The sequence below is a fragment of the Dama dama genome, chromosome 4 (assembly GCF_033118175.1).
Source record: "Dama dama isolate Ldn47 chromosome 4, ASM3311817v1, whole genome shotgun sequence".
NCBI classification, from domain to species: Eukaryota; Metazoa; Chordata; class Mammalia; order Artiodactyla; family Cervidae; genus Dama; species Dama dama.
This window is the reverse complement of record NC_083684.1, coordinates 62,545,920-62,573,716: the sequence shown is the minus strand read 5'-3', so window position 1 is coordinate 62,573,716 and position 27,797 is coordinate 62,545,920. Positions and strand designations below refer to the sequence as shown.

The window sequence follows — 27,797 nt, the reverse complement described above, 5'->3', positions numbered from 1 at the left end:
GGTCATGAGGCTGGGATTCCTCTGCGCTCTGCTCTCGCTCCTGGAAGGTGAGGTTCCCGCCATCATGCTCCCCTCCATGGCCCCCCACCAGGACCCTTCCATCAGGCCCTCTGTCTAGCCTCTCTCCCCAGCCCTCCCACCTGGCTCTCTGATAACCCTCCTGCCTCCCGTCCCCACCCCAGGGCAGGGCTGGGCAGACACCCGAGCCATCGGGGCCAAAGAATGTCGCCCCAACTCGCAGCCCTGGCAGGCTGGGCTGTTCTACCTCACCCACCTCTTCTGTGGGGCGACCCTCATCAGTGACCGCTGGCTGCTCACAGCTGCCCACTGCCACAAACGGTGAGTGACCTGGACCCGGCTGGAGGTCAGGAAAGAGAGAGAGGGCCGGGGACCTCTGTAGAGGAGGGAGGGAGCTGTGGGCAGGAAGCGCCGAGCCTCCACTTCTGTTCCCCAAGTTCAACTCCTAGAATGACGGAGAGTTGACTCTAAATTCTAGCATCCTAGAGAAGCTGGTCCTCAGGGTGTAGATTTTGAAACTTCAACTCTTAGATGAGCTTCCCTGGTGGCCCACACCGTAAAGAATCTGCCTGCAAAGCAGGAGACCTGGTTCTATCCCTGGGTCGGGAAGATTCCCCTGGAGAAGGGAAGGCAACCCACTCTAGTATTCTTGCCTGGAAAATTCCATAGACAGATGAGCCTGGTGGGCTGTAATCCATGGGGTCGCAGAGTTGGACATTACTGATCATCTTCACTCACTCAGACTCCTAGATGCCTAGACTCTGACCTGGAAAAATCCAGAGCCGTACATTCCTAAAATCTTGCATCTAGGATATTTTACACTAATGTAAGTAAGTAATTACATCAGTGATGTTGCTGAATTGGAGAAACATAGATTCAGGGACAGGTAGAATCTGAGCAGTCTAGAGCAGCACTAACCAACGGAAATAGAACCCTAACCACATAGGAAAGCTTAAGTTTTCTACCATATACCAAACAGACAAAAAAAAAAAAAAAAGTAAAATTAATTTTCACAGCAGATTTAACTTGCTATACTCAAAATGTTATTTCAACATGTAATCAATTTTAAATACTTCTGAATGACATAGTTTGGCCTTTTTTTCTTAATACTAAGCCTTTGAAACCAGGCTTGCATTTTACAAGTATGTTGCATCTCCATTTGGACTAGCCACATTTAAGCGCTCAATCACTGTGTCAGATAGCACAACCCTAGAATCTTAGATTCAAAGTGCTCTAGCTAGGTTCATTAAGTAGAGAAGCTCATAGTCTGAGAATTTCTGAATTGCAGTGTCCTAGAATACTGTAGTTTGTTGAATTCTAGAATCTTGAACCAAGAGAATTCTAGATTATATTCGTACATGTCTAGAATCTGGTGGATTTACTATTCCCGCATACTACCATTCAAGATTTCTAAAATTCCGAAAGTGTTAACCAAGAGAATTCGAGAGTTTCAAACTATTTGAAACCTAAATTCTTACATTTCTAAAAATCAAAGATTTCTAGATTTCTAGAATGATGAAATTCTAGTTTTACTGTCCCAGAATGTTAGAACCCTAGGTTTTCATGTCCTAGATTTAATTCAGATAATTTAAAAATCCTAGACTTTTTGATTCAGGGAAATCAAAAACATTAGAATCTCAAATGCTTAAGATACTAGAGCTTGAGTCTCATAGAATTCTAAAATTGTGGGTTTCCAAGGTATTAGAACCTTAGAATTTTAGAATCTTAGATTCTGGGCATTCTAATAGAATTCTAGAATCTACCTGATGCAGAAATCCTTTTTATATTATCTGGGGAAAGGGGCCATCACTCCTGTCGGATGTTTTCCCTCGAGAAATGAAGCATAGGGGCTACCCAGGCTGCTCTGTGAGAATTTCCCATCATACACCACTCTTTTAGCTCAGGCCTGTACATCAGGCTAGGAAAACAATGGCCACATTTCAGTACCAAAGACAGAGGGGGAGAAGCAGAAATACGGAGGTGCAGGAGATTCAGGAGCAGGGACAAGTTGGGGCTGTGGGGTGGGGTTGGGACTGGTTTCCCAGACCCAGAAACCGCGGCAACAGTGTGACAGAGAGGGAAAAGACAGAGCTAACACCTTGCAGTCTTCAAACCCTGAGTTCTCAGTCATTAGCCTGGTCCCTAGTGTCAGAGGCCAGGAGTTGGGGATGGACATGTAGACACCCTGAGGGTCCCTGATTGCCCAGGGCATGAACCCAGAGCAGAGCAAGTGGGCTCTGACACCGCAGGAAGAGGGTTTGAGACCGGATTTCAGGAAGAAGTGCATTGAGAGATGAGGGATGTAGCAGACAGGAAAAGTCTGAGGCCACGAATGAGCCTAGCTCAGGGATTTTCCATATCCCACCCTTTCCACATACACACACACAGAAAGACACAGCGCCACGCCCCACAGAAGCCACCAGACCTGTGGGTGCAGGTTGTAGGGCTGTCGTGGGGTGATGGGCAGAGGCCTCACCTGCCTCCATGGTTCCAGGGAACCCAGGTCACCACTGAGGCTCCAGGTGGGGCAGAGAGGAAGGTGGTTCACTTGACATGGGGCTAAGAAGAGGTGTGAGCTTTGGGGGAGAGCTAGGAAGGTAGAGGCAGACAAAGGGGTGGAGTGGGAGGCAGGGGCCCAGAGAGGGTGTGTGCCTGGCTTAAAGTCACACAGCACTGTGGGTCACGTAGAGATGACAAGGGCGCAGAGAGGGTGTGTGGCTTGTGGAGGGTCACCCAGCATCCCGGTGGTCAGAATAAAGAGGATCAGGGCCCAGAAGATACCTCGCCTTCTCCCACCTTGACCTCTGACACCTGTCCAACAGGTATCTGTGGGTCCGCCTCGGGGAGCACCACCTCTGGAAATGGGAGGGTCCAGAGCAGCTGTTCCGGGCCACAGACTTCTTCCCTCACCCTGGGTTCAACCAGGACCTCACCGCCCAGGACCACAACGATGACATCATGTTGGTCCGTCTGCCCCGGAAGGCACATCTAGGCCCTGCCGTGCAGCCCCTCAACCTCAGCCAGACCTGCGTCTCCCCTGGCACCGAGTGCCTCATCTCAGGCTGGGGGGCCGTGTCTAGTCCTAAGGGTACAGCCTCACCCACCGCGGACACCCTGATGTCTCATGCCGGGAGTCTGAAACCCCTCTCTGTCTCTGTCTCTGTCTCTGCTTTTCCATCTCTATGTTCTATCTGTCTATCATCTATCTATGCATCCATATATTTCATTAGATCTAAATGCTATGAATGATAAGATGCACCATTATCTTACAACCCACTAAGAATGAGAAAAAGAAAAACAGATTTCAGCCATCCTTTTCTTACAAGATACACGGAAGTACCTATAGCTAAAAGGACACATTTGCAATCGTTTTCACTTATCTTCTTTTTAAAAAAATTTTATTCTTTCTTATTTATTTTTGGTTTTTGTTGCTGTGCCAGGGCTTTCTGTAGTTGTGGCGAGCTGGGGCTCCTCTCTAGTTGTGGTGTGCAGACTTCTCTTGTTGCGGAGCACAGGCTCTGGGGTACATGGGTTCAGTGAATGCAGCTCGCAGGCTCTAGAGAGCCGGCTCAGAAGTTGTAGTGCATGGGCTTAGTTGCCCCGCCACAAATGGAATCTTCCCAGAGCAGGGATCGAACCCGTGTTCCCTGCACTGGCAGATGGATTCATAACCACTGGACCACCAGGGAAGTCTCCATCCATCCCTGTATGACACCATTTACTGGAAGGCACATCCTGATTTCAGAGATGTTTACATGTGAAAATACATGCATCTCAGAACTGAAATAAGGTCTGTGTCACTCAGAGTCAGAAATCAGCACATCCATTAGTCAAATTTGGCTTCCCAAGGCAGTACTGGCTTTCAAAGGGCCATGGAAATAAACAAAAACAAAAACGTCAGTTTGTGGCTGCCAACAGTTAAAACCTGAGCAATGTGATACAAAAGCCAAGTTTATTGATTTGCTTGAAAAATTCAAAACTGACAATGCTGGGTCTGTATTTCTAAAATAACGACCACTGTTGGGCAGAATTTGGTACAATTCAGTGGAGGCTGTGCCCTTCAGCCAACACACAGGTTCTTTGGTTCACTGCATCTCACCCCCAAGGACCGCTGTTTCCCTAGACAGCCCCTCCCCCACTTCCCCATCTCTATCTAGTCTTTATCTCAGTCTCTGCCAACGGCTATCTCACTGTAAATGTCTCCTCCCCTTGATCTCACTACTTTCTCCCTGGATGTCTCTTGGTCTGTTTCTTTATTTATTTAAAAAATTTTTTATTGTGTTTGTTTCTGTCGCTGCATGCAGGCATTCTCTGGTTTCAGAGAGCAGGGAGTTACCCTGCAGCTGTGATGCTCAGGCTTCTAATTGTGGTGGCTGACCCAGGCGGAGCACGGACTCTAGAGCACGTGGCCTTCATAGTTGCAGCATGTGGGATCTGGCTCCCTGAGCAGGGATCGAACCTGGGTCCTCTGCATTGGGAGTGCGGAGTCTTAGCCAACTGGACCACCAGGGAATTCCCATCTCTGAGTCTGTTTCTCCCTGTTTCTTCACTGCCTCCTGTGAGAGTTCTCTTTCCCCTCCAGTGGTCTCTGTCTCCCACCATGGTCCCTCTTTTTCCCTGTGTGGGTTTTATACCTATCTCTTCTCATCTCTTGGCCCTCTGCATCTTTCTCTGCCTCTACAGCCCTCTCCCCTTCCTCCCCATCTGTCTCTCCTCCACGCTGTGATTCTGTTGCTCTGTCACTTGTTCCTGTCTTGGAGAGTCTGGAGAGTCTCGTGCTGTGGGGCGGTGGGTCCGTCTTCAGAAAGTGGGGGGAGGGGGAGTGCTGAGTTGGGAGGAGACAGCTGCTGACCTTCTACCGACCTGCTTCCCAACAGTGGAGTATCCCCTGACGCTGCAGTGTGCCAACATCAGAATCCTGGAGCCCCGGCTCTGCCGTTGGGCGTACCCAGGCCACATCTCCGACAGCATGCTCTGCGCCGGCCTGTGGGAGGGGGGCCGGGGCTCCTGCCAGGTGAGACCTGCTCTGGGAAGGACGGGGGTGGGTGTCCTGCAGCAACTCCGGGGTCCTGGGGGAGAAGGCAGTTGGAGCTCCAGACTTCCTAGAACAGAACAGGGAAGGATCTGGGATACCTGGGTCCTGGGAAGGGGTGGGGAGACGGGGAACCAGTCCTGCCAGGATTCCTGGACCTAAAAGAGGAGGTGACTAGGGGTTGGACTCTATGTCCTGGGAGAAGAGGGGTTAGGATCCACGATGCTAGGTCCTAGGGGGAGGTGGGGGCCATGAGATTTTACTCCTGCATCTATGGCCTTCCCAGGTGGTTCAGCAGTAAAGAATCCACCTGCAAATGCAGGAGACACAGGGGACGTGGGTTCCATCCCTGGGTTGGGAAGATCCCCTGCAGGAGGAAATGGCAACCTGCTCCAATATTCTTGCTGGAAAAATTCCATGGACAGAGGAGCCTGGCGGGCTACAGTCCATGGGGTCACAAAGCAATTGGACACGACTGAGCCCGCACAGGTGGACTGAGGGAGGAGGGACTGGAGACCCGGACGCCTGGGTTCTGGAGGAGAAGGGAACTGGAAGCTTCCTCGGAGGAAGAAAATGCCTTGTGTCAGGTCCTGAGTAGACCGGCCTAACCGTTTCTCTGCTCTTGTTACGCGTGCAGGGTGACTCTGGGGGCCCCTTGGTTTGCAATGGGACCCTGGCCGGTGTGGTGTCCGGGGGCTCGGAACCCTGCTCCAGACCCCGGCGCCCTGCGGTCTATACAAGCGTGTGCCACTACCTGGACTGGATTCAAGAAACCATGGAGAACAACTGAGCCCTCGAGCCTTGGACGACCAGGAGAGGAGGATGGGTGCAGGGCAGGCGGATTTGCAAGACTCCAGTCTCGACAGTCTTCGCCCCTGGCCTCAGCTGGCCTGGAGACGCCTTCGGGATATTCAAGTTCCCAGTTTCTGGATATTCAGACTTGGGGTTCCCCGTGAACTGTATAGCTGCCTCCCAGTTGAAAGGAGCGGGGAGACATCTCCGTCCCTCTTGGCCGCATCTCTTGACTCACCAGGACCTGGCACCGCTCCCACAGAATAGCGTCCCCTACGGTCTACCTCGGGAAAGACATCCACTAAATAGCTTCTCTAGGTGCTTCCCTGGTGGGAAGAGAATCCGCCTGTCAAGGCAGGAGACGTGGGTTAGATCCTTGGTCTGGGAAGAAGAATCCCACGTGCCCGGGATTAACTAAGTCCAGGAGCCACAACAACTGCGCCTGCGCTCTGGAGTCCAGGGCCTGCAACTGCTGAGCCCACCGCGCCCGCCGCAGCCACGGAAGCTGGGGCACAGACAGCCGGGGCACCACAACAGGAGAAAAGCCCAGGCAGCAAGGAGAATCCAGCACAGACCCAAATAAATAAGTTAATTAATAAACAGCGTCTCCCTCCAGAGCTTTGTCCAGTGAGATTTCCCCTTACGGCCCCACCTCCTTCGTCAGCGACCCCGCCTTACTGCAGGGTCCCCTCCCCCAAGTGGAACTCAGGCAGTGGGTCAGTCTCTGCCCACTCCCCCCATCCCGCACCATGGCCCCTTCCTGGGCGTGTCCAGGGTGTTCATCTTGGAGGGGAACGACCGAGAGGAGAGAAGTTGGGAGAAGGGCTCAGTCCCGCCCGATCTAAGGGATAATTTTGCATTAAACGTGCGGAGTCCTGCCTTCCTTCTGCCGGTTTTGTAGGATAAAAGATGGGCATCGGGTGCGCGATAGAGGGCAGAGAGGGAACACGGCCGCTGCGTTGCAATTCCCCATAAGTCCGGAGTAGGTCCTGCCTAGGTCTGTCTCCATCAGCCCTATTACAGCAAGGCTCCTGGGCTCTGCTTGGGCCGGTCCCGTCGCCCCCAGGGGAAGGGGAAACCAGGTCACAGCGCCTCCCAAACCTGCCTTCCCGGAATCTGGACCTCGCAGGGGGCCGCCAGAGGGCGGGGCGCCCCGCCCTCAGAAGTTGGGACCCAGAAGACGGTTTTGTCTCCCATTCGGGTTTTTGGCAGCCCCCTCCTCCCACAAAAACCGAGGCTCCGAATTTCTCCTTCCAAAAAAAAATAAAACAACCTTAAGAATTCCGCCTCCAGCCCCTTCGTCCTCAGACCTCAAATCCAGGCCTCCATCCCCCTCCTTCTGACCCAGGGGTCCAGACCCCCAGCCCCCTTCTCCCTCAGACCCAGGAGCCCAGGACCCCAGCCCCTCCTCCCTCAGCTCCAGAAGTCTGGGCACCCATTCCTTTCTGTTTCAGCTCCAGGAGTCACAGTACTAAGCTCCTTCCCTCCAAGACCTCAAGAGCTGGAGATTCCAACCCCTGCTCCCTCTAGATTTCCCGATCAGCCCCCCAGCCTCTCCTCAGCCATACCCAGGGTTCCAGTTCCTCAGCGCTCTGCCGGCTCCCGGGTGGGAGGAGTCGGATGGGGAGGCGGGCTGTTCCGGTTAAAAGGCTCCAGGATCTTGTACCAGACACGCAGTGCTGAAGCACTGGGAGCTCTTCCTCTGGGCCCGAATCAGTAGGTGACCCCGCCCCCTGAATTCTATAAGGTGAGATGCCAAAGTTCTCAGACCCAGGGTATCAGACCCCTGCCCCCTCCCGCAGAACCTCAGATCCCTTCTTCCTTGGAGACCCAGCAACCAGCACCCCAGCCCCATGCTCTCCAGGACGTGGGAGTCTCAGCTCCCAGCTGGTTCTTCCTTCAGACCCAGGAGTCGGAGACCCTGACTCCCTCCTTCCTTGGAATGTGGGAATCCAACCCCATGGGCTCCGAGCAACTCAGATTCAGCAATCTGGAGCCCCATCTCATTCTTCAGACCTGAGACTCTGGGTCCTCAGCTCCTGCTTCCTGCAAGACCGAGAAGAATGGTTCAGGGTCTTGTTTCTCCCCACCTCAACCCCGAGATCACTAGGGTTTTGGTCTCCTCCTTCCTCCTCCGCTCAGCCCTGTCTTCTCGTCTCCCAGGCCCCACCATGGGATGTCCCTCACCTGCTGCAGTCTTGATCTGGATGGTCCTGCTCTTGCTGCTGGAATCCCGGGCAGGTGAGCGGGCCCGGAAGGCATCGGTGGAGCACGTGAGCCTGGGGGGACACCATCGTGGTGGCTGTGTGGGTGCCTGTGGCGGCGTGTGGGGAGATGGGAAGTGTGAGATGACATGCGGGAGCTCCCGTGGGGTTTCCAGAGGGTGGAGGCCTGGTACACGTGGCGGCAGCTAGGAATGTGTTAGTCTCTGCTGGGTATTGCAGCAGCGCACCAAAGCCAGTGGGGCTGCCTGCCGAGGGGCGCAGACATTCACGCGCGTCTCCGGGGCGGGTGCACGCAGGCTCAGGTGTGTGACTCCGTGTCTGGTGACTCATGGCCTTCCACGAGGGTACGTGTGCATCTGTGCAGCAGCACGTGAAAGCTGGGCGGCAGACGCCGGAGGAGGGTGTGTGCGTGTGTATCCGTTTGAACCCACCGTGTTTTCCTGCCCCAAACTTCTCCCTCCTGCCTCCAGGACACTTGAGGGCACAGGAGAGCAAGGTGCTGGAAGGCAAGGAGTGCAAGCCCCACTCTCAGCCGTGGCAGGCGGCCTTGTTCCAGGGCGTCCGGCTTATCTGCGGGGGTGTTCTCATAGCGGACAACTGGGTTCTTACAGCGGCCCACTGTCAAAAAAAGTGAGTGGATTCCTGCAGCAGAGGTGGTGGAGAAAGAGTGGGCTGGGGCTTCGCTTCAGGAGGGGTGAGCTGGGGACCGGGTCTCTGAGAATGGAAGTCTGAGAGAAGAGGGGACTTGGGTCTCAGAGAGGAGGGGGCTGGGAGCCCGGATCCCTGCCCGGGTGCCCAACCACCCCCATCATCACAGGAAATACACGGTCCGCGTGGGAGAGCACAGCCTGAAGAATAAGGATGAGTCAGAACAAGAGAGGGCGGTGGCTCAGTCCATCCCGCACCCCTGCTACAACAGCAGCAACAACGACCACAGCTACGACGTGATGCTCATTCAGCTACGTGGTCGGGTACCCCTGGGGCCCAAAGTGAAGCCCATCAAGCTGGCGGATCACTGCCCGCAAGTTGGCCAGAAGTGCACCATCTCAGGCTGGGGCACTGTCACCAGCCCCCTAGGTAGTGGGAGGGAGAGGAGGAGCTGGTTGGCCCAGTGGACCCCAAGGCATTGGCGACGCTTTGCCTCTAGAGCAGATGAGGAAGGGAACGTGACTGTGAGGTTGACAGTCACGGGTGGTCCACATTAGAAACCTTCAAGACCAGAATATTGATAGGCATGATGGGGGAAAAAGGAAACAGATTGTTTAATAGGGCTCAGAAAAGTGGATGGATGAATGAAGAGTGGATGAGTGAATGCATGCCTCCTTTAAGGTGGAGAGTTATGAGACTTTTTGTGGTACAGAAAGTCAAAGTGTTCGTCACTAGTCGAGCCTGACTCTTTGCGACCCCATGGACTGCAGCCCGCCAGGATCCTGTGTCGGTGGAATTCTCCAGGCGAGAACACTGGAGTGGGTAGCCATTCCCTTCTCCAGGGGATCTTTCCGACCCAGAGATTGAACCCGGGACTCCTGCATTGGCAGGCAGATTCTTTACCGTCTGAACCACCAGGGAAGCCCTATTTTGTTATTCAGAGTTTAACGTAATCTTCACAACAGACTTGGGATACAGGGACTCAGTGGCCAGGAAAACAGGCTCCCTCTTCTCCATCTTGAACCCAAGATTCTGGCCCCAGATCCCGTCACAACCAGGAGTCCAGGCCTTTTCTCCCCCAGGACACTCAGTCTAGTTACCCAGCTCCCTCCTTTTTCTTGACTCAAGTCTGGGACTTGAGTCAAGGTCCTCCCTCTGGGACTTCAGAGTTCAGAGAGGCCTTTGCCCTGCTTCACAATGAAGAGATTGGGGCTCAGCTCAGAGGTGATATGATTTGCTAGGAAAGCAAAAATCAGGATTCATGTCCCTGCCTGTCTGACTCCTAAGAAAACAATGGGCTGCTGTGGAAACCTATCTGCTCATGAATCAGGCAGGTCAGTTCAAATCATGGCTCTGCCCCTTTTCTCTGGGCAAGTCCCTTCCCATCTCTTGACCTCAGTTTGCTCAGCTACAAAATGGGGATAATTATCCAATAGGTTTCTAAGCTCCACGAGGGCTCAGATTATATCTGTTTTCTTCATGGTGTTCTCCTAGTGTTCAGGGTGACTGGGATACAGTATGTGTTTGGTAAACATTTGTTGAAGAAATGCATGGGTGAAGGAATGAATGACTCCCTCCTTCCAAGAGCTCATGTGAGGATTAAATGAGATTCTGGGCATATATCTTCTGGTACATAGAGGTACCAGGTAGAATTTTTCCCTCTGAAGTCTGTTTTTCAAAGGTTAATAAGAAAAACTAGTTCCACTGCCCATCTATTCAGCACTTATTTTGTGAGCATCTGATATGCCCCAAGTATTGTACCATACAAAGCCTTGTGGAGTTGCATGCAGGTGGGGGAATAGACAATAAACAAATACATATAAAATGAAATATTAGGTGGAGCCAAGTGCTAGAATGGAATATTACAGGGGTGAGGTGAGAGGAAAGGGAGTAATGGAGATGTGGTGTTGTAGTTAGAATAATCAGGGAAGGCTTCTAGGAAGAGGTGATATTTGGAAGAAGTAGGACCAAGCTGAGATGGAGGACCTGCTGGTCTGGGAATGGGAAGACTGGAAAGATTCAGAGGTGTCACAGAGGGGCGCTTCCAGGCCCCCCAGTCACCAGATGCTTCATTTGAAAATGACCTCAGGGCAAGAAACAAACAGTAGGGTCCGAAGGTCCTTCTCTGGGTGGAGAAAAAGAAAGAGCAGGGGCTGCGGCTTTCCTGTGATGAGAGGAGAACGTGCCCTCCTGTGAGATGTCTCAGAAAGCCCTGTGCAGCTGTGGGTGTACAGACGGGAGGTTAGATCCCAACAGGGATGGAGGGAAACGATTGCTGTCTCTGGCAACTTACAACCTCTGCTCCCTCAGAGAATTTTCCTGACACTCTCAACTGTGCAGAAGTAAAAATCATTCCCCAGGAGCAGTGTAAGAAAGCCTACCCAGGGCAAGTCACGGATAGCATGGTCTGTGCCAGCGACAGCAGTGGGGCTGACACGTGCCAGGTGAGTGCCTTCGGAAACTCCCTCTTTTTTTTTTTTTCTTTTTTTTTCCATTTATTTTTATTAGTTGGAGGCTAATTACTTTACAATATTGTAGTGGTTTTTGTCATACATTGACATGAATCAGCCATGGATTTACATGTATTCCCCATCCCGATCCCCCCTCCCACCTCCCTCTCCACCTTCCTCTGGGTCTTCCCAGTGCACCAGGCCCGAGCACTTGTCTCACGCATCCAGCCTGGGCTGGTGATCTGGGAAACTCCCTCTTTTATTTACCTATTTCTGGCTGTTCTGAGTCTCCGTGGCTTTGCTCGGGCTTTTTCTAGTTGCAGCAAACTGGGTGGGGGGTGTGTGTGTTGGGGGGCGGGGGGCAGCGGGCTTCCTCTTCGTTGAGGCGAGCTGCCGAGCACAGGCTCTAGGCCTGTGAACTCAGTAGTTATGGCGCCCGGGCTTAGTTCCTCTGCAGCATGTGGGATCTTCCCGGGCCAGGGATCAAACCTGAGTCCCCCACATTGGCAGGCAGATTCTTACCCACTGGGCCACCGGGGAAGTCCTGAAACTCCCTTTTTCCCTCGCTCGCCTTGCAGAGATGTGGGGCTTGGCAGTGGGGCGATCCCAAAGAGTCAGCACCCCTGTCTCTACAAAGTGGGAAGCGCGTTCAGAGGCTGCACAGCGCAGGAATCGGGATAATTGAATCGTCCTTGCTGTTTCCTTGGGAACGCTTGCCAGCCGGGGAAGGTGCAGGGAGGAGAAAGGAAGTCCATGAAGGATAAGCTCCCTGCCCTCTTTCCCACTGTTAGCACCTGGAGTTTGTGCTGACTTTCCCGATGATCGTAGAGTGAGCTCCCTCTCTCCGGGTCCTGACTGCGTTCCCTAGCATGGCTGACTTCTCCTATGACTGGTTCCTTGGGGAGCAATGCTGTCTTCCCAACTGGCCAGAGGATGGCACCGTTGATTTCGGGGCTCCCTCAGTGGGCTCCCCATCCTCAAGATGACACATCTTGGGCTTTGCCATTGATGGAGCACTCTCTAGTCTACTGGCTACAAGTTCAGTCCTCAGGGCTCCACTTGGATTTGTCCCCGCCCCCTTTGCTAACGATTGGTCCCTGAAGACAATGCTTCAGTGCTCCCTTTCCTATTGGCCAGGAATAGAATCATTCCCTTTCCTATTGGCCAAGAACAGAATCATTTCCATGAGTAGCTCCTGCTATGGAAGCTAGTCTTTTCCCCATGATTGCTTAGAGACAATAATGTCTCCCCACATACTCCCACCTTTTTCCCTTGGGTGTATGTATATCCGCAAGAACCCGGCTCCTTTCTCCTGTGTTTTGTAACTAGATGATCTCTCCAAGATTGGCCAGGAATTCTTGTCATTACCGTTCAGTCTCTCAGCCGTGTCCCACTCTTTGCGACCCCATGGACTGCAGCACGTCAGGCTCCCCTGTCCTTCACTATCTCCCAGAGTTTGCTCAAACTCATGTCCATTGAGTCAGTGATGCCATCCAACCATCTCATCCTCTATCGTCCCCTTCTCCTGATGTCCGTCTTTCCCAGCATCAGGGTCTTTTCCAGTGAGTCGGCTCTTCGCATCAGGTGGCCAAAATATGGAGGAGCTCAGTCTCCCTGATGCAATTGCTACTCTCTGCTCTCTGGACTGGACCCTCCAGAGAGCGTTCTCTTCCCCCGTTGATCAAGATTTCCTCCATTGCCCTTAGACATCCTGTCTGTATCCCCACACATGGAGGCCCCACCCCTCTCTCTCACCATTGGTCCCAGGATACAAAGATCCTATGCCGGGAACCAATCACGTGACAGAGATGGTAGGAAATGCTGGTGTCGTGTTTCTCTTAGTTGCTCAGTCCGTCCGACTCTTTGTGATCCCATGGGCTGTAGCCCCACCAGGCTCCTCTGTCCAGGGGATTCACCAGGCAAGCATGCTGGAGTGGGTAGCCATCCCCTTCTCCAGGGGATCTTCCAGACCCAGGAATGGAACCCAAGTCTCCTGAATTGTGGGCAGATTCTTTACCATCTGAGTCACCAGGGAAGCCCAGGAAATACTGGTAATAGTTGAGCAACTTAGGTGAAAATCTTCTATTCTCCCCTTCTAGGGGGATTCTGGGGGCCCGCTGGTATGCAATGGCGTTCTCCAGGGCATCACATCGTGGGGATCAGACCCCTGTGGGCGGCCTGAGAAACCTGGTGTCTACAGCAAAGTCTGCCGCTTCCTGGACTGGATTAAGAAGACCATAGGCGGCAGGGGCTGATCCCAAGACAAGCTCTAAATCTCCCTCAATAAACTCACGACCTCAGCCTGGCTCTCTGCCTGTCTGTGCTTTGGCCCTCCTGGGAGGGGTGGAGGGGCAGAGGGTCTGCACCCCGGAGATGGAGAGATGAGAATCCCCATGGTCACTCTGCCCATCACCACTGTCCAAAATTGTTCCCCTCCTTTTTTCTGGGAGGACTTGGAGAAATGGGAGGTTAATTCAGAGGAGAGAGAAGATGTAGGGATTTTCAAATGTCCAATGGACTGGCCTGCGAAAGACCATTAAAAGAGTTGCTGTTCATTTTTTTCTTTTTTTTTAAGCAGCTAAACTTACTAAGCTCTTGGGGGAGATGTTGTTGTTGTTGAGTTGTTCAGTCTTGCCCGACTCTTTGCGACCCCGTGGACTGCAGTACGCCAGGCTCCCCCGTCCTTCACTATCTCCCGGAATTTGCTCAAATTCATGTCCATCGAGTTGGTGATGCCATCCAACCATCTCATCCTCTGTCATCCCCTTCTCCTCCTGCCCCCAATCTTTCCCAGCATCAGGGTCTTTGCCAGTGAGCTGGCTCTTCCCATCAGGAGGCCAAAGTACTGGAGCTTCAGTCTTTCCAATGACTATTCAGGACTTATTTCCTTTAGGATTGACTGGTTTGATCTCCTTGCAGTCCAAGGGACTCTCATGAGTCTTCTCCAGCACCACATCTTGAAAGTATCAATTCTTTGGTGCTCAGCCTTCTTTAGGGTCCAACTCTCACATCTGTACATGACTACTGGAAAAACCATAGCTCTGACTATGGGGAGATTTCTCCTTATAAACTGTGAGCTATGCAGACTAGGGTCCAGAAAATATATGAATAGCTAACACATGCACCCATGAGCATTCACGAGAATGAGGCAGCACAAAAGCTGAAAGGACCTATTTATGTCAAGGAGCTTTTGCATACAAGTGGCTGAGCCACAGTTCAAACTGGTTTTATGCATAAAGGGAGATTGACTGGTTTAGGTGCTTAGGAAGGCCTTGAAGATGATTCGTAATATTGGAGGAAGTGACATGGATATCAGAGTCTCAAGTACCTGAAGTGATGTGCATGTGTGTGTGTATGTGCTCAGTCACGTCCAACTCTTTGCGACCCCGTGGACTGTAGCACCACCAGCCTCTTCTGTCCATGGAATTATCCACAGTAAGAATACTGGAGTGGGTTGTCATTTCCTACTCTAGGATGTCTTCCCAACCTAGGGATCGGACCCACGTCTTTTGCATCTCCTGGATTGGCAGGTGGATTCTTTACCACTAGCACCACCCGGGAAGCCCACCTGAATTGGTGAGTTAGGTCAATCATCTCTCTGTTCCTCTGTGACAATTTCTCCCTTCCTGCTCTCTCTGCCTCTGTTTCTCTCTCTCATATGTGTGGACTGTTTCTCATCTCAGCTCATCTCTTTTCTTCTCCCGTGGATCTCATTTCAGCCTCTATGGACAAATGTCTTCACACTCAGGGAACATAGTAGCCTCAGACAGCCCCAGTTCAACAAACCCAGCAGAAACAAAGATCTCTTTTCTCCCAACATCTTAATATGAATCCCAGGGAAGAATTCTGATTGGTCCAGCTTGAACTGAACCCCCCCCCCCCATTGATTGGATCAATCATTATTTCTAGGGAGGAAACCATAATCTTGGCTTAACTGGACCATGTGTCTATACCAATGGGTGGGAGTGTTTTGGAAAACTATGATTAACAGTTTCACCAGAACTATATGCATGTGGGGGCAGCTTTCCATAAGAAGTGGGGGCTGATAATGAAAAAATTGGGGAAGGGAATCCCGGAAATCAGAAACAATGGGCTTTTCAAACCTAAGACACTGAATCAGAAAGTTCCAGGATGCCAATGTCCGGGACGCCTTAGGGCAAGGCACAGCCGCAGGACAGAGAGGTACCAGTGCTCAGCTGTGATGGTGAGCCGGATGATGAGTCTTCAGGCAGAAGACCAGGACAAGAGTCTGAGGGCAAAGGAAGTATGGACCGGGTGTCTGGGTGGGACTGGGCAGGACTAAGCACAAAGGGCAGACACAAGAGGGCTGGGATTTGGGGCTCTGGCCAACATGGGGACAAGCATCATGAATAAGTCCATGGGGTTCCCAGTTCATTTTGAGCCAAGAGAGGTTCTGAGCATAGGTGACAGAGAAATTTCCTTCTCAGACTGGGTCTGTGTGATGGTGACAGGTGCATGTCTGCTAAGTCGCTCAGTAGTGTCCGACTCTTTTCAACCCCCTGGACTGTAGCCTGCCAGGCTCCTCTGTCCATGGGATTCTCCAGGCAAGAATCCTGGAGTGCGTTGCCATGCCCTCCTCCAGGGGATTGTCCCAACCCAGGGAACAAACCTCTCTTCTGTCTCCTGCATTAGCAGGTGGGTTCTTTATCACTAGCACCACCTGGCATACCTTGGGCAATCCTCAGCATTCCAATTCTGACCCTTCTGACTCCTTAGCTATTGATTTTCCACAAGGATTCTAACTTTTTTTTTTTTTCCTTTTTTTCTTTGGTAGCATCTCATGGCATGTGGAACTTCCCCAAGTGGGGATCGAACCCACACCCCCTGCAGTGGAAGGGCAGAGTCTCAACCAGTGCACCGCCAGGGAAGCCTCAATTCTAACTTCTTTTTTAAAAAAATATATTATCTATTTATTTGACTGTGCTGGGTCTTCGTTGCTGCATAGACTTTTCTCCAGTTGCGGTGAGTGGGGGCTCCTCTCCAGGTGCAGAGTGCAGGCTTCTCACTGCAGTGGCTTCTCTTGTTGCGGAGCACGGGCTCTAGGATCCAGGGCTTCAGTCGGTGTGGCCCTTGGGCTCTAGAGGACAGGCTCAGTAGTTGTGTGCATGGGCTTAGCTGCCACACAGTACGTGAGATCTTCAGGGATCAGGGATCGAACACGTGTCTCCCGCATTGGCAGGCGGATTCTTCACCACTGAGCCTCCAGGGAAGCCCTCTAACTTCTTCTAAACCTCCCTTTTCTCATCTATAAAGTGGGGAAGACAGTCCTCACTTGGACCCATGAGAGGAACAGAGATGAGGTTCACAAGGCACCTGACGCATCACATAGTAGGTGCACAAGAATAGGTGCACCCCATCCGGGAGGATGGGGTAAGGCAGCACATAGGAACTCAGGGATCAGTCCCTGGTCCGGGAAGATTCCACGAGCCGTGGGCAACTTCCACAACTTGCGAGCCCACTCTCTAGCGTCTATGAGCCACAACTGCTGAAGCCCACGTGCCTAGAACCTGTGCTCCGCAACAACAAACCTTCAGTATCTGTATCTTCTACCATCAAATACCATGCTCCAAGCTTGGTCAGAATTCAAAGTGAAATCTATGTGTTACCTTTTAAAATGTCTATAATTTGACCATATCCTTCATCAATGCTAGAGGGGGGAATGAGAAGGTGGACTGCCATCTTTTAATATACTTACTTGTTCTGTTTCCCATACAACATTTTAGAATATGAGTTAGGTGACATTCAGGCTTATAATAAAGTAATTGCATTATTAAGAAAAAAAAACAAGACTGGTGTTGAGAATTGTGTCAAAGTAAGGATTAGGGTTCTCTTCAGCCTCCTCGGCATTCTGTGAAAAAGAGTGGGGTCTTTTTCACTCTGTCTTGAGCACTTGATCATATCCAGCCGTGTCTTCTCAGTGAATGGCAGCTCCATCCATCAAGCGAGAGACTTCGAAGTCTTAACATCTGTCTCCCTCTCCACAGCTTCTATTTAATCCATTGCCAAGACCTGTTGATTCCCCTATATTCACCTTGAATCCCTCCACTTATTACCATCCCCACCTCCCAAATGGCTTTATCCAAGATGTCATCAACTCTCATTGGAACAATAACAATAGTTTTCTCATGTCTCCACACCCCCTTAAAATCCGTCCTTCATATAGCAGCCAGAGTGATATTTTGAAAGTACAAATCCTGTTACATCACTTGATCTCTCTGCTTGACCATCTGCAGTGTTTTGGCTTGGTCCACTAGCCACTTCCCTCTCCAGTCCCAGGAAGGCTGCCATGCTTCTAAAATTTACATCCAGAGGGGGTACTATCTAGAAGAAAGAAAAGAAAATTCTGCCAGTGTCTCTTTTTGAAAATAAGAAAGCCCCAGGGGTCTCCCCTTCACTCCTCATTGGCCAGACCTGCATCACATGTTCATTTCTAAACCAATCCCTGGTGGGCAGGATATGGTTTTCCTGCTTGGTGCAGTAAACTTCATAGTCATGATGAGGATAAAAGATTACAAACAAAATTGGAGTTCTGATAGAAAGGCAGAAGGAGTGAATGCTTAAGTAGACAACAGTAATGTCTATTATAGGCCAAATTATGGGACAAACCTAGAGTTTGGTTAGGGGTCAGAACTGAAGTAAGATTTAGGCTCAGGGTTGAGGACCAGATCACATTTTGGGGGTCTGATTTAGAAGCTGGGGTCAATTCCACTTTTAGGAACTGGCCTTCAGGTATAATGGTTCCCATCTTACTCAAGGTAAGTGCCAAAGTCCTACACTGATTTTCAAGATCCTATGTCACCCGAGTCCTGTTACCTCTCTCGCCTCGTCACCTGCCCTGCGCTCCACTCATTCAGCTCCAGTCAAAGGGCTCCCTTGGACTTCCCTGGTGGCGCGGTGGATGAGAGTCCGCCATCCAATGCAGGGGACAGGGGTTCGATCCCTGGTCAGGGAAGGTTCCATGTGCCTAGGAGCAACTAGGCCCATGGGCCACAACTTTTGAGTGCGCTCTGTAGAACCCATGAGCCACCGCTGTTGAAGCCCACGAGCCACTGCTACTGAAGCCCACACGCCTAAAGCCTGTGCTGTGCAAAAAGAGATGCCTCTGCAATGAGAAGCCCGAGCCTGCAACAGAGAGCAGCCCCCGTTCACCGCAACTAGAGAAAGCCCTCGCACAGCCACGAAGACCCAGCACAGCCAAAAATGAATAAATGAAAATTTCAAAAAGGGCCCCCTTCTAGAACATTCTATTCATGCCTCGTGCCTAACTTATTGGCCCATTTGCTCCGCCTAGAACTCACTCCCTCCAAGAAGCCACATGGACCCATCCACCAACTCCTTTAAGATTTTGTTCAAATGCCATCTTCATGTGGAATCTTCCTAATAATACAACCCCAGGGGTCCCTGAGAGTGGGGGAAACCAGCATCTCCCTGTCCCTCTTCCCTGCTTTTATTTTTCTCTGCAGTACTTACCAACATCTAATAAACAAAGCATGTATTTTATACGCTTATTTTTTATTCCCAGTCTCCACCCACTAGAACAAGAGCTTGTATGAAGGAATGCTGACCACAATGTCCCCAGGAGCCAGAATAATTTCTGGCACAGAACAGATGCTCAGTAAATATTTCTTGAATGAACATAATTAGCAAAGAGGAATGTACAAGGAAGCACAACCCAGCATTATTACAATTAAAACTATCCAAACATACTCTAATTTGAAACAGATTGCATAAATCATGATACAGCTATAATATGGAATAGTATTATGCAACCCTTAAGAAGGAAGGGGAATCCATCTAAATATACTAAGATGAAAAATTCTTCAAGGTAATTCATAAAGAAAGAGGTGATATTAATTAGATAATGTTTAATACAGACACTTTTGTTATAAATACAGAGTATGTATAGAAATCTGGGTATAATATGAAATCACAGATGATACTGATAACAGTAAGCATTTATCCAGTTAGGAAAGAGCATCTTCTTTTTAATTCATACCCTGTATGAGGGTTAAATTAAAAAGAATCTGCCTGTAATTGAGGAGACCAGGTTCGATCCCGGGGTCGGGAAGATCCCCTGGAGAAAGGAGTGGCAACCCACCGCAGTATCCTTGCCTGGAGAATCCCATGGACAGAGGAACCTGGGGGCTACAGTCCACGGGGTGGCCAAGAGTCAGACACGACTGAGCAACTAACCCTGTGTGAGGGCTGGGAATGGGTTCAGGTTCAAAGACGACCGGGTTCCAGCCCTGAACGAATTCTCCCAAACTGGTGAGAATTAGGGTACAGGGTCTACGACATCCCTGAGAGGGGATGCGGGCAAGAAACCGGCCCCGGAGGAGGGCCCAGCCACAGCCCATTTCCTCAGCCCTGCTTCCCCCTGAACTCCGCCCCGCTGCCCCCAGGGCCGGAGCGTCTAGATCCTCCCTCCGCAGCTGCACCCGGGATGCCGGCCCGAAGGCGCGGGGGTGAGAGGGTGGAGAGAGCCGAGTGCAAGCGCCTGGGCTGCCGCAGGGGTTCCAGACAACCGCGAACGCGGGAGGGGGCGTCCCAGAGCCCGCCCCACCTGCACCCCAGGGCGCCGAGGGCGGGGGCGGGAGTGGACTCGGTATAAGACAGCCGCCCGGCGCCGGGCTGGAGACGCCTGGCCTGGTCTGGCGCCCGGGTCGGATCTGACCTCCCCGAGCTGAGAAGGGGCTTCGTCTCCGGTAGGGGGAGAGCGGGGAGAGGGGGCGGATGAGGCTGACTGGACCCCTGACTCCTGTTCCTGAGGGGCGGGGGCGGAGGGAAGCCTGGACGCCTGGTTCTGGCGGTAGAGGGGCTGGAGGTCTAGAATTTGAGGTCTCAGGGCAAAAGGAGCTAGGAATACAGATTGATGGATTGGGGAGGGATGGGAGCCCAGCTTCCTGGGTCCCCAGGGGAAGGGCGTCTGGGGGTCTGGACCCCTGGGTCTGAGGGAGGAGGGGCTGCGGGCTAGGACTCCTGCTTCCTGAATTGTGTCCTTTTCAGCCCCATCGGAAGAGAACCTCCCTGCCTGGCAGCCCCTGAGAGGCTCAGAGTGGTCACCATGGCGACACCCTTGCTGATCCTGCTGCTGACCTTCGCCCTGGGATCTGCTGCACAGGACGGTGGGGACCAGCCCAGAGGTGGGGGTGGGGGGCTGCCCTCACCCCCGACCTCCCATCTTCAGCCCCGTTGACCCTCCTCAGGGGCTGCTCTCTCTGGGGCGTGCCTGCTCAGGGCCTCCCCCGGCTCCAGCAGCTTCTCCTTCGGAAAACAAGACTCCTCTGCCTCCTGCCTCCTTCCTTCCTGCTTCCTTCTGCCTCCCGGGGTCTCTGTGCCCCCCAGACCCTGTGTCCGGCACACAGCGTCTCTCCCATCAGCTTCGGCGGTGGCCCCCAGACGAGCTGCTCCCCCTGGGCTTCTGAGTGGGCTGCCCCTGTCTCTCTCCGTCTCCATCTCCTGCTTTTTCTGCACTGTTCTCCTTTCCAGCCTGTCTCCTTGTCTGTCTGTCTGTCTCCATCTGTCTCCAAATCCCTCAGCTGCTGACTCAGCCTTCCTCTGAGGCTTGCTGCCCATGTGTTCCTCCATGTCTCTGTCCAGACCAGGGCGACAAGAGTGGGGACAAGATTATTGATGGAGTCCCGTGTCCAAGAGGCTCCCAGCCCTGGCAAGTGGCCCTGCTCAAGGGCAGTCAGCTCCACTGCGGAGGTGTGCTGATCAACGAGCAGTGGGTGCTCACCGCTGCCCACTGCATGATGAAGTACGTGGGCAGGGGCGCTGTGAGCACTTCCAGCCCTTCCCCTGGGTCCTCATCCCCATCTCTCTGGTCTCTGCCCCCCTCTCTCTGGGTCCCTGCCCCCCCGTCTCACTCACAGCATCTCTCTGAACACTACACCCTCCTCCAGTGGGTACAACGTGCACATGGGCAGTGACCGGCTGGCGGGCGGCCAGAAGATCAAGGCCACGAGGTCCTTCCGCCACCCGGGCTACTCCACGCAGACCCACGCCAACGACCTCATGCTGGTGAAGCTAAACGGCCGGGCCAAGCTGTCATCCAGTGTGAAGAAAGTCAACCTGCCTTCCCGCTGCGACCCCCCTGGGACCACGTGCACCGTTTCCGGCTGGGGCACCACCACCAGTCCTGATGGTGAGGCTGCCTGGGAGACTCAGGGGTCCTGGACCCTGACCCTTCCTCCCCCAGACCCAGGAGACCAGGAGTCGGCCCCCTTTTCATGATCCTAATGTGGATCCCCCACCCCTCCTCCCCTCGTCCTTCAGGGTCTAGAATCCTGGACCTCCATCCTCTCCCCATCGAGACCCCAGATCTCTGACTGACACCCCTCCCCATCCCGCAGTGACCTTTCCAGTGCAGCTTATGTGCACAGACGTCAAGCTCATCTCTCCCCAAGACTGCAAGAAGGTTTACAAGGACTTGCTGGGAGACTCCATGCTCTGTGCTGGGATCCCCAACTCCAGCACCAACGCCTGCAACGTGAGACCCCCTTCCTCCCCTGCCCTGGGTCCCCGGCTGCTTCATCTCAGCATAGAGCCCCCGTTGTCCCCCTTCACCCACAATCTCTGCACCTGACCTTGGTGCAGAGCCTTCTCCCAACACCCCTGCAGCCCCCGCCCCAGGCTCAGCTTTCTGAGCTCTCACTACCCCATTCTCTGCTCAGGTCAGTAGTGGGAGCCCAGTGCAGACTAATGTGACCCTGAGGATGAGGCAGAGAAATGAACGGGAGGGTCTGGGGGTGGGGAACCTGGGGGCCAACGGGTAGGCATGTGTGGCCTTGGCTTCAAACACAAACTGTATTTATTTTTTAATTGACATCTTTGTTGAGTATCACAATCCATGAACACAGTGGTGGTGGTTTAGTCGTTCAGTCGTGTCTGACTCTTTGAAGCTTCATGGACTATAACCCACCAGGCTCTTCGGTCCATGGGATTCTTCAGGCAAGAACACTGGAGTGGGTTGCCATTTTCTTGTCAAAGGGATCTTCCTGACCCAGGGATCAAACCCAGGTGTCCTGCATTGCATGTGGATTCTTTACCAACTGAGTCACCAGTGAAGCCCCCAAATACAAACTTTACAGGGGAAGAGACACCCAAAAAACTCAGTAATCAAGATAAATCACATTTTAATGCAATTTTTTTTGTCAATTCATGCAAAAGTCCACGATTAACAAAATATCAGAATTTTCAATAAAGAAGCCTCAGTCTTACTGAATTTCTCATCTGCCTCAGGCTTCAGTGAGTCTCACCACAGCCTGGTACCTAACGCTTTATCTAAAATTGGGATACAGTGTTCATCATGAACTTTTTCATATTAAATTCAATTTTAAGGTATTGCATTAAAATAGTATTTATTGCAATTACTGAGATTGTGTGCTTAAAGCTAAGGTCTCACTCCCCTCCCTTGGGACCCAGTCTTAGGCCAAGAATGCTCTCTCCCCTCTTCTTTGTAACTCCCTCTCTGTGATAGCTCAGTTGGTAAAGAATCCACCTACAATGCAGGAGACCCCAGTTCGATCCCTGGGTCAGGAAGATCTGCTGGAGAAGGGATAGGCTACCCACTCCAGTGTTCTTGGGCTTCCCTGGTGTCTCAGCTGGTAAAGAATCCGCCTGCAGTGTGGGAGACCTAGCTTCGATCCCTCGGTTGGGAAGATTCCCCTGGAGAAGAAAAGGCTACCCACTCCAGTATTCTGGCCTGGAGAATTCCATGGACTGTATAGTCCATGGGGTCGCAAAGAGTCTGAACATCATCTTCCCACATCTCTCTTTACGCTGAATTTCGTTTCGTTCTTTCCATCTGTGTTGCCCCGTACACCCCCACTGACAACCTCTTCTCCATCCTTTGCTATACCTCTCTTCCTTTTTCTTTTCCCTTCATTGTCCCACAGCACGTGGGATCATAGTTCCCTGAGCTCCCATGTCCCCCCACATTGGAAGGTGGATTCTTAGCCACTGGACCACCACGGAAGTCCCCTAAGTTCCTTTCCTCTGTGACTCTTTGCCTTTCCTTGTCTCTCGCCCCATACCTCCCCACCCCCACTCCTTTGCCTCTCACCTGCACCCTCGGCTGTCAGGAATGGGGGGACCATATGTGTGAGGGGTGGGGTGATGGGACAGGAAACTGTGTCCCAAAGAGTAAGGCCTCCTCTTCCTCCCCTAGTGACGGCCGGCTTCTTGAATGTGCGAGTCCTACAGTGCCACAGGGTCCCACACTTGGGAGAGTCCCACGCTTGGTTTAACACATTCCTGTTGCTTTTTTGAAATTTTTAATACTTTCTGAGCTACAGAGCCCACATTTTCTTTCGTTCTTTCTTTCTTTTTTTTTTTTTTGCAATACCAAGTCACATGGTAGATCTTAGTTCTCTCACCAGAGCTCAAACCCAGGCCACCGGCAGTGAAAGTGCCAGGTCCTAACCAATGGACCTCCAGGGAGTTCTTTGCATTTTCATTTTGCACTGGACCTTGTTAATTATGTCATCAGTTTGTCCCCTGGATTCCAGAGCCACCCCATCCCTCTTTCGCACATCTATCCATCCCCTGGAGATATTGCTCTTTCTTCCCTTGGCTTGGTGCCAGAATCCCCAAAGACCGGGAAGAAATGGGGCTTTGACCGCCAGAAGCCCCGCCCCTTCCCTGTGATTGGTCCCACGGGCTGAGGCTCAAGCCAATGTCTTTAGAGAACGTGGTTTATCTTCTCCTCAATTGGGTCCGCCTGACAAAGACTGACTACTGAGGCGGGGGCAGGAGCTTCGCTCTGAAGCTGAAGCTAATTTGCTTTATCCCTTCCAGGGTGACTCAGGTGGACCACTGATGTGCAAAGGTACCTTGCAAGGCCTGGTGTCCTGGGGAAGTTTCCCTTGCGGCCAACCCAACAACCCAGGTGTCTATACCCAAGTCTGCAAGTATGTCGACTGGATAAAACAGACCATGAGAAGATATCGTTAATCTCTCCACTCCCATCTCTCCATCCGTTCGCCCTGGAACAGGAAATTCACAGAAATAAGGACCTCAGTGACCTACAGTCCTACTTGACTTTATCTTTCCTCAGAGGCATGTTAAAACCTCAACAATATGTGTGTAAGCCAATCAAATTAGACCTAAAAACCAAAACAAATACAAAACCTTGATGTTGGTAAGGATGTAGTGAGACCAGCCCTCTCTGCCACTGAAACTGTAAATTCATACAGTTTTTATGGAAGGTGATTTGGCAGTGTGAGTGGGGACATTTGTTTTGTCCTCCACCTTTGACCTAGTAATTCCTAGTTGCCTACTAAAAAAAAGAAATCCAAAATGTGGAGCAAAGTTTGAATTTATCACAATGTTATTTTTCATAACAAAATAGTGGAAACACGGAAGGTGTGTAGAAACAGTGGATTGTTCAAACAGTAGGCTGGTTTGAGGCAAGGATATCCTGAAGCTGTTAAGGATAGTAATTATGCAGAGTTCTTAGTATCATGTGAGGATGTTTATGCTATGTGATGTTAAATGAAGGAAGGAATATACAGAAATACATGTGTATGTGGTTCTCACTATGTAAAATGAAAATATTCACAAAATAAAACCTGAAAGGACGTATATCAACCTGCATACAGTGATAGTCATGGGGCGCCTGCTTCCTTCCACTTACTTTTCTGTGGGTGTGCATGTTAATAGCCTGAAAAACAAAGGTGGAGAAGCTCTGGAGCTCCAAAGTGGAGGAGAAGACACCCTGAAGAGAGGGAGACGGGAAAGAAAAATGTATCTGATTTTTGGTATCTTGTCCTGCCTCCCTGCCCAGTGGTAAATTTTTCTCCATTTTCCAGGTCTCAGTTTTCCTCATCTGTAAAATGGGAGAGAGAAAGAACAATAAGGCAGAGAGAGTAAAGGGGTGGCAGTAGAGAATATGCCACTTCATCAGGGTGTAGAGGGATGTGAAAGTGTTCTGGGCATTCCACAGGTGAGGTAGTAGGAGAACGAGGTGGAAGCAGAGGGCTGGCAGGAAGACAGGACCCCTGGGTCACACAAGGGACTGTGTGACTGAGGGTGAACACCCAGCCTCCAGGGTGTCAGGGGAAATGGGGGGCTGGGAACCTGAGTAGGTGGGCTCCAGTCCTCAAGAAGGGGCCTCACAAAGGGAGGAGGGAGAAGCCCCAGTGACTCAGCCTGGCCACACCCCTGCTCCTGCCATCAGAGGCTCCCCAGGGAGTCACACATCAGAAGCTGCCGACAAAGGGATCCTCTCTTGCCAGTCTTTCCAGTTGCTCCTCCAGAACTCCCTCCCAGTCAACATTCTCCTCTCGTGGAAGCTCCACCAACTTTCCTTCTCGCCTCACCTCCCACTCTCCCACCCCTCCGCGTATTGCAGGAATTCCACTGTCCCTGCAGAATGTCTTAACTTCCTTTGGTGTTCCAACGCAAAGCCCCCTCCTCCCTCAGACCAGAGTCCAGAGACCCAATCTCTTCCAGCCTCTGAATATGAGTCAAGGTTCAGGTCAGTTCGGTTCGGTCGCTCAGTCATGTCTGACTCCCAGAGTTTACTCAAACTCATGCCCATTGAGTCGGTGATGCCATTCAATCACCTCATCCTCTGTCGTCCCCTTCTCCTGCCTTCCATCTCTCCCAGCATCAGGTTCTTTTCAAATGAGTCAGCTCTTCAAATCAGGTGGCCAACATATTGGAGCTTCAGCCTCAGCATCAATCCTTCCAATGAATATTCAGGACTGATTTTCTTTAGTATGGACTGGTTGGATCTCCTTGCAGTCCAAGGGACTCTCAAGACTCTTCTCCAACAGTTGAACCACAGTTCAAAAGCATCAATTCTTTAGCGCTCAGCTTTCTTTATAGCCCAACTCTCACATCCATACATGACTACTGGGAAAACCATAGCCTTGACTAGACAGACCTTTGCTGGCAAATTAATGTCTTTGCTTTTTAATATGCTGTCTAGGTTAGTCATAGCTTTCCTTCCAAGGAGTAAGCTCTTTTAATTTCATGGCTACAGTCACCATCTGCAGTGATTTTGGAGCCCATAAAATAAAGTCTGCCACTGTTTCCACTATTTCCCCATTTGCCATGAAGTGATGAGCCCAGATGCCATGATCTCAGTTTTCTGAATGTTGAGCTTTAAGCCAACTTTTTCACTCTCCTCTTTCACTTTCATCAAGAGGCTCTTTAGTTCTTCACTTTCTGCCATAAGGGTGGTGTTATCTGCATATCTGAGGTTATTGATATTTCTCTCTGCAATCTTGATTCCAGCTTGTGCTTCTTCCAGCTCAACATTTCTCATGATGTACTCTGCATATAAGTTAAACAAGCAGGGTGACAATATACAGCCTTGACATACTCTTTTTCCTATTTGGAACCAGTCTGTTGTTCCATATCCATTTTTAACTGTTGCTTCCTGACCTGCATACAGATTTCTCAAGAGGCAGGTCAGGTGGTCTGGTATTCCCATCTCTTTCAGAACTTTCCACAGTTTATTGTGATCCACACAGTCAAAGGCTTTGGCATAGTCAATAAAGCAGAAGTAGTTGTTTTTCTGGAACTCCCTTGCTTTTTGAAGATCCAGCAGATGTTGGCAATTTGATCTCTGGTTCCTCTGCCTTTTCTAAAACCAGCTTGAACATCTGGAATTTCACGGTTCATGTATTGTTGAAGCCTGGCTTGGAGAATTTTGAGCATTACTTTACTAGCGTGTGAGATGAGTGCAATTGTGCAGTAGTTTGAGCATTCACTGGCATTGCCTTTCTTTGGGACTGGAATGGAAAATGACCTTTTCCAGTTCTGTGGCCACTGCTGAGTTTTCCAAATTTGCTCACATTCCAAACTTGCTGGCATATTTAAGTTTAAGTGTCAAGTTTAAGGAATTTCAAAAGGCTTTGGGGGACTTTCCTTGGTGGTCCAGTGGTTAAGAATCTGCACTTCCACTGCAGGAAGCAAAGGTTCAATCCCTGATCAGGGAACTAAGATTTCCCGTGCCATGCAGTGTGGCTAAAGTCAGAGTATTTGGCCACTACCTTTGTGAAGCTCCACCAACATCCCCTCTCTCTAAATCCATATTAATCTAAACATTTTTAAAGAGCAAAGCAAAGCAGTTTCACTAGGTCAGCCTGGGGATAGCTGACTATGCCTCTAGGCAGATTTGTATGCAAATCTGAAGGTGGGTTGGTTTGCAATGACTTGAGAGTGTTCTTTTGTTGAATTTTTTTAAAAAACAAATTCTTTTTTCTGGGCAGATGGTACACTGTAGTCGTTAAAGGCACTGACTCTAGAAACAGCTTTTTGGTGCCAATCCCATTCTGGCAGTTGTGAGCTATTTGCCTTTGAGCGCCTCACTTCCCCACCTTTTTTCTTTCATCCTTTTTTTTTTTTTTTTTTGAAGTAGAAAAAATCAAGTTTATTGCTTGTTGGAGCGGAGGAAACTGCAAACAATGGGAATCACGGTATCTCAGTAAAGGGACGTTCAGGAGGATTTATTATAAGATTCGGTGTTTCCACGGAGGGTTTACAGAAGTAGTTGTTGTTTCTGTTTTCGTTTTTTCTGGTATTGTGCTTTTATTTTTTTTTAATTAACTTATTTTTAATTAAATGATAATTGTTTTACACTATTGTGTTGGTTTC

General features: G+C 51.0%; 3 protein-coding genes, 1 long non-coding RNA gene and 1 other non-coding gene across 7 annotated transcripts; 3 read left to right on the top strand and 2 right to left on the bottom strand.

Annotated features, from left to right (window-relative positions):
* The first annotated feature begins 4 nt into the window (after positions 1 to 4).
* KLK9 (kallikrein related peptidase 9) lies at positions 5 to 5,847 on the top strand. Its single transcript, XM_061139979.1, has 5 exons — positions 5 to 47; positions 183 to 339; positions 2,841 to 3,106; positions 4,896 to 5,032; positions 5,688 to 5,847. The coding sequence occupies exons 1-5, from the start codon at positions 5 to 7 to the stop codon at positions 5,838 to 5,840; spliced, it is 756 nt and encodes a 251-aa protein (XP_060995962.1). The 3' UTR covers positions 5,841 to 5,847.
* Positions 4,183 to 7,444, bottom strand: LOC133054730 (uncharacterized). The gene is made up of 3 exons (XR_009692502.1): positions 7,411 to 7,444; positions 5,805 to 6,188; positions 4,183 to 5,120 (listed from the first exon to the last, which is right to left on the bottom strand). It is a non-coding gene; the product is annotated as an uncharacterized LOC133054730 (long non-coding RNA).
* TRNAG-CCC (transfer RNA glycine (anticodon CCC)) lies at positions 4,457 to 4,530 on the bottom strand. The gene has a single exon. It is a non-coding gene; the product is annotated as a tRNA-Gly (tRNA).
* A 53-nt stretch (positions 7,445 to 7,497) lies between the features above and the next one.
* KLK8 (kallikrein related peptidase 8) lies at positions 7,498 to 13,420 on the top strand. Its single transcript, XM_061139967.1, has 6 exons — positions 7,498 to 7,589; positions 8,006 to 8,083; positions 8,538 to 8,697; positions 8,885 to 9,144; positions 11,026 to 11,159; positions 13,265 to 13,420. The coding sequence occupies exons 2-6, from the start codon at positions 8,014 to 8,016 to the stop codon at positions 13,418 to 13,420; spliced, it is 780 nt and encodes a 259-aa protein (XP_060995950.1). The 5' UTR covers positions 7,498 to 7,589; positions 8,006 to 8,013.
* A 6,183-nt stretch (positions 13,421 to 19,603) lies between these two features.
* KLK7 (kallikrein related peptidase 7) lies at positions 19,604 to 24,765 on the top strand. Of its 3 annotated transcripts, none has more exons than XM_061139970.1 (6): positions 19,604 to 19,651; positions 20,193 to 20,311; positions 20,787 to 20,946; positions 21,092 to 21,333; positions 21,542 to 21,678; positions 23,988 to 24,765. In XM_061139970.1, the coding sequence occupies exons 2-6, from the start codon at positions 20,251 to 20,253 to the stop codon at positions 24,141 to 24,143; spliced, it is 756 nt and encodes a 251-aa protein (XP_060995953.1). In that variant the 5' UTR covers positions 19,604 to 19,651; positions 20,193 to 20,250; the 3' UTR covers positions 24,144 to 24,765. The 3 variants fall into 3 exon arrangements, with proteins under 3 accessions (XP_060995953.1, XP_060995952.1, XP_060995951.1); XM_061139969.1 differs by lacking the exon at positions 19,604 to 19,651 and adding an exon at positions 19,662 to 19,891; XM_061139968.1 differs by lacking the exon at positions 19,604 to 19,651 and adding an exon at positions 19,662 to 19,891 and having other exon boundaries at positions 20,193 to 20,329.
* The last annotated feature ends 3,032 nt before the right edge of the window (positions 24,766 to 27,797 follow it).